The sequence below is a fragment of the Salarias fasciatus genome, chromosome 17 (genome assembly GCF_902148845.1).
Source record: "Salarias fasciatus chromosome 17, fSalaFa1.1, whole genome shotgun sequence".
In the NCBI taxonomy this organism is placed as follows: domain Eukaryota; kingdom Metazoa; phylum Chordata; class Actinopteri; order Blenniiformes; family Blenniidae; genus Salarias; species Salarias fasciatus.
In genome coordinates, this window is record NC_043761.1 from 22,101,056 (window position 1) to 22,106,828 (window position 5,773).

At 42.8% G+C, this 5,773-nt stretch overlaps 1 protein-coding gene across 1 annotated transcript; it reads left to right on the top strand.

Annotated features, from left to right (window-relative positions):
* The first annotated feature begins 575 nt into the window (after positions 1–575).
* On the top strand, positions 576–5,267 carry LOC115404724 (NXPE family member 3-like). The gene is made up of 5 exons (XM_030114114.1): positions 576–962; positions 1,229–1,521; positions 1,748–1,818; positions 4,446–4,640; positions 4,723–5,267. Exons 1-5 carry the CDS (start codon positions 576–578, stop codon positions 5,265–5,267), a joined length of 1,491 nt encoding a protein of 496 aa, XP_029969974.1.
* The last annotated feature ends 506 nt before the right edge of the window (positions 5,268–5,773 follow it).

Here is a 5,773-nt window from a genome sequence, read left to right on the forward strand (position 1 = left end):
GCGATTTAAGCTTTAATTCAAATAATCTTCAAACAATAGGGAACAGGTTAAAAATAAACATGGCCCGCTAAGGTGAGTACATTTTTTGAACTGTACTAAACACATTGGTCTGCTCTAGATCATAGAAGGAATTCATTTGGAATCAGTTAAAAGTTTTGCCTACCTAATTTGAAATATATTTTGGCTTTTATTTTTATTTTTCATGATTTGCAACTCTTTTTTGCCATTTTTAAATTTGTTCTTGTCTCTTCATCAGATAAACTATTTGAATAGAATCGATCATGGACAGAGCTTGGAAAGAATTTTTGAAGTCTCTCATCATCTTTCTGTCCTTGAGTTTGTTTGTCTACATGTTTTATTACATCGAATTTATGGAGGTGAGAACTTATGGAGAGCATTGAGGATCCTGTTTGATATGTTGCATTTTAAGTGATGTTATTGGAGCTAAGAACCATACCACTGGATAGAAGGAAGGAAAAGCCTCCATTGACAGAGAATACCTGCTTTGGTTCTGCCAGTTTCAGAAAACACCGAAGCCTCCATTCAAGAACATAAGAAGTTCCAGAGATCCAGAAATGAATCGAAAATCCTGCACCTTCCGACCTTTGTCTCCAGAGGAGATTGATGAGGAAAACACTCTTTTGGATTCCATAGCTTGGCCAAATACTCCATCTGTACCACCTCCTGTTTCACTGAATGACACCAGCAATGCAGCCCGCAGCAATTTTGTCATTCTCCCAAGGCCAGGAGGTGGATCGTGGCTCGTGGGGGATCAGCTGGAGGTAATCATCAAGATGTTTGATTTCAAGGGTCGTCCCAAGACTCATGGAGGAGATTTCTTACTGACTCGGCTGCACAACCGGACACTTGAAGCAGGAGTGGCAGGTCAAGTGGTGGATCATCTCAATGGCACCTACTCTGCTGTGTTCCTCTTACCCTGGGAAGGAAAGTCACAGGTTGAGGTAATAAGTTCAGTCAAGTTTTAAATCTATTTTGAGGTCAGCTTAACTTTCGTGACAGCACATACATTTTCAAAATTACCATCATCACATAATGATCGTTGATTTGGTTGGCAGTTATATTGTTCAGATTTCACCATGATTATTATGAATTTAGGTGTGGGACAGGAAAAAATAATTCAAGCAATATTTATTGCTTTTGGCCCAATTTCTAAGCAAAAGCTTAGTGATTGGCTCTGAATGGCTTCTTTGGTTCTTTGTTCAATCAGATAACATTGGTACATCCCAGTGAGGCAATCCCATTCCTGCAGAGGTTTGCTGGTGAAAAACCTAATGGAGTGGATTTCTACAGCACTTTTCATTCAGGCTTGCTCACTCAGAAAACCATGTGCAGTGTGTGTCTGCCTCCAACCCAGCAGCCACAGTGTAACTACACTGACCTCAATACAGGTGAGCTGTGGTTCTGCTACAAGCCACAGAATCTGAGCTGTGATGCCAGGATCAACCACTTCAGCATTTACCAAAAACCCCTCAATTCCAAGGAGGACATACTATTTAAAAAGTGAGTGGTTCATCTGTCGATGTCTCTTGAGCTAAACTGAGTATTGATGAAAACAGATGAATGGACATGAAAAAAAAACTGTTTTGGGCAAGACTCTTGAAACTTCTAATTTCACTTGATATTCCAGCAGTACTTATCTCAACCAAGCCACAACTGCAGCTTCTAAATTCTTGAAAGGCATTAAGCGTTGTGCTGTAACCATTTTCATATGTTTGCTTTGCTTCAGTGGTGTCACCATGAACGTTGGTATTCCAGCTTCGGGACCTGCTCATGTCACTGTGTTTCCTAAAATGAAAGGTAAGTTCCAATTTTCACTCCCACCAACATGCCCCAATTACAATCCAATGAGTAAAAAAAATCAAAATTCAAATGGGCTAAACTACAGTTGCAATCAATAGTGAACGGGAGTGTCTGTTCAGAGGATTATAAATTCATTTGTCTGGAGTCTGGAGCTATGGGATTCGAAAAAAGAGGAGCACAAAGAATTGAAATAAGCTGGTGTGAGAGGTTGAAATGTCCTGATGGTAGTCACCCTTATGCACAGCTTTTGCACCCGTAGGTATTGACTCTTTCCTACTCAGGTTAGACAAGATGAGAAGCTCCACGTGAGTGGGGATGCTCTGAACTCCCCTGCTGCCGACAACACAGCTGGAGTTTGTTGAGGTGGATGAGAGGGTGGCCTACCTGTGGCTTAAGGTGGCAGGGAGGAAAACTGTCTCTATTGTTTGTTCTTATGTATGAAATGGTAGCTCAGAGTGTTTGGCCTTCTTACCAAGTGGGTCCTGGAAAGGACACCATCAATGGACTCCATCATCTTAAATGGTGACTTCAAAAGTTACGTTGACAATGACTGGGTAATCTGTAAGTGGGTGTTTGGGAGGAACAGCTTGCCTGATTTGAATCTGAATGGTGGCTAGTTTTTGGACTACTGTACTCATCGTGGTTTGTCCATAAAGAACACCATTCATGATCATAAGGATGCTCATAGGTGCTCATCGATTTCCTGGGTGGAAGTCACCATGACTGTCAAAAAAAAAAAAAAAAAAAAAAAAAAAAAAACGTGTTGGCAATGCCTCAGGAGCGGATGAGTACACTAGAGATGCTTAGGACCCTGTATAATGTGGGGCTGTCCTGCGTGATGTGCCTTTAGAGTATCACATGAACCTTGGGGACAGTACCTTTGGACTGGCAAACTGGGTTAGTAGTTCCCATTTTCAACAAGGTGGACCAACGAGTATCATGCTTTTCAGCCTCAGTAGGAAAGTCTGTGCAGGGGTAATGGAAAGGAGACTGACTGATAGCCACAAAATGGGTTCTGTCCTGGCTGTTACACAACAGACCTGTTCCTAAACCTCTCACAGATTATCCAGAGGGCATGTGAGTTTGCCAATCCAGTCTATATGTGCTTTGTTGACCTGAAGAAAGCTGGGTCTACAAAGATGACCGTGTCTCCTGAGATGTCCTGTGCAAGGTGCTTAGAAAGTATAGAGAACCGAGACTGCTGCTGTACGCTATCTGATCTTTGCACTTCCATTGTGGCAGCTTCATGATCGTACTTGACATTAGGTCTGAGTTGTTCAAGGTGGGCACTCGACTCCACCAAGGTTTTCTTTTGTCATCCCTTCTGTTCATGATTTTCATGGACAGGGTATAAAAGTGCACTGAAACGAGGAGGGCATCACATGGGGACAGTGAAGGGTAACACCTCTGTTTTTGTGGATGATGTTATCTGTCTGGCAGCATTCATTGGAACAGTTTGTTGTTGAGTTTGATATGGTTGGGATGTGCATCCAAATCTGAGCCAGTGGTTCTCTTCTGGAAAAGGGATGCCAGTCTCTCTCCAGATAGGGAGGGAAACAAAATTTCCAGGTGGAGGAGTTTAAGTATCTATGGGTCTCATTTATCAAGATCTGCCACAGATCAGGAGAGGTGGCTGCAGCCAAGAACAGACTGTAGTGTACTGTTGTTTTGAAGAGTAAACTGAGCTTCAAGAAGAATTCTCTGTTAAACCTACACTAAGGAACTTTTCAACCTTAATAAAACATTTTAATATCTTTTGTGATGATACATCGACTTACAACTAGTTGAATGACCCCTCTGTCACGGGCTGAGGGCGTCGGTATTGCTTTCACTTGGACTAAGCAGCTGTGAGGAGGGTGGTAGGAACGTTGCACACTAAAAAACTCCAAATGTGCGAACTGCTTTACGGCGTGCGTCACGTCACAATATAACATTGTTTAGCCATCATTAGATTCATTTAGATTCATTACCTCGTCGCTATCCATCCTTCACACAGCCACTGGAAACAAATGAAGGCGAGTTCAGTCCGACAGCATGCCACCGGGAGCAGCATTTTATGACGCCACGCGCTAGGCCTCATGGGAACTGTAGTATTCGTTCAGGCAAAACACTACCGCTTTTGTCCACTGGCGCCGCCAAAATCAGCGAAAACTGAAAGTTCCTTAGTGTTGCTTTAACTGGTTGGTCTACATCCCCACCCTCACCTACAGTCATGTGTCATGACTCAAAGTTCGTGACTGAAAGAATGAGGTTGTAGATACAAGTGGCAAGTTTTCTATGCAGGATGGCAAGCATCAATCTTCGTGATACAATGATGAGCTCAGCCTTCTTAGAGAGAGTCAAAATCAAGCACCGACTCCTCCACAATAAGCGGATCCTTTGCTTGTGACCTTTACTTACAGCCGTATCAAAGAAGTATGGATGATTCTCACCATAAAACTCCAATCAACTTCAGATTTAATCATAACTATCCATATGGAGCAGTCTTCCATGAAGGCAACTAGTGCATGTGCTGATGAAAACATCAGAAAATGATTTGATAATCCAATAAAACAGAATATTTAATGAGACCATGATGAACATGACATGATAAAACCATATACTTTTGATAGGTCAACTTGCAGCGACCAGCAACAAGGACATACCTGGACCTGCTGGTTACTATTACAAAGGTCTGTGGAGTTCACTGAGTGGCACCACAGTTAAACGGTTCAATAGTGCCTCTGCAATCAGCCAGTGCCTCAAAAACAAGGTGGTTCACATGTATGGTGACTCTACAGTCAGGCAGTGGTTGGAATTCCTCTCTCGAGAACTATCAGGTAATTTCCCTGCAAGAACTTCTCACACTTTCAATTTAATTGTTGGTAATGACTTTTATCTGCTCTGTTCTAACTCTTTCAGATCTCAGGGTATATAACCTGCACAACTTGAAGCAGTCTGGACCGTACGTGGCACTGGACTATGCCAAGAACATCTTTGTGACGTACCGCTGCCATGGCCTTCCTATTCGTATTGTGCCTTCACCTGTTACAGAGCTACATTATGTTGCCAATGAACTCGACGGAATAACTGGAGGGAAGAACACAGTTGTAGTTATAGGTGTCTGGGCACATTTTACCACTTTCCCCATCAAGTACTACATCCGTCGGATAATGAGCATCCGCAAGGCAGTTGTTCGACTGCTAGCCAGAGCTCCCGATACTCGTGTTATTATCCGGACAGCAAACCTGAAACATTCTCCAACCCCCTTTTTGGCACAGCTTGGTGGTGACTGGCCTTCACTACAACGTGACAAGATACTCAGGACAATGTTAAAGGGAATTGACGTTTATTTCGTGGATGCATGGGAGATGACTGTGGCTCACTATCTCAAGCATGACATCCACCCACCCCGTCCCATCATTAAGAATATGATTGATGTTGTTTTGTCATATATTTGCCCTTGAAAATAAGGGTGGATATGGACTCTTGGAAACAACAACAACAAAAAGATTAAAAAAAAAAAAAAAGATTATCCCGAGAGAATCATTGTTATATCTTTGGTTTTGGCTCTAAATCCGTAGCCCCACATTATACTGTGAGACCGGGTCAAGGACAGCCAACATCATCTTTTGTAGCCAATGATTACCTGCTTTAAAGTTCTGACGGTGTCAGAAATGTGGGGAAATGTATGGAGCCACCAGCTGAAGCAGATGATTGAACTATGCCACATTCATACAAAGTAAATTTAAAGTAGTCCTCTTTCTGCTCCCAGCTCTGTTCCCCACTGCCCTGCTCCGCATACACGCCTGCTTATGTACATCGTCGGCTGTGATTCTGCTTGGACCTGACAGATGGCCCTGACAAAGGCCCTGAACATTCAAAGGCATTGGCTAACTGGGCCTCTGAAGGTGTTGTGGTATGTGGAACTTTAGCAAAAGGTCTTTTAAGGGTGGGAGTTTTGTGTATCTGT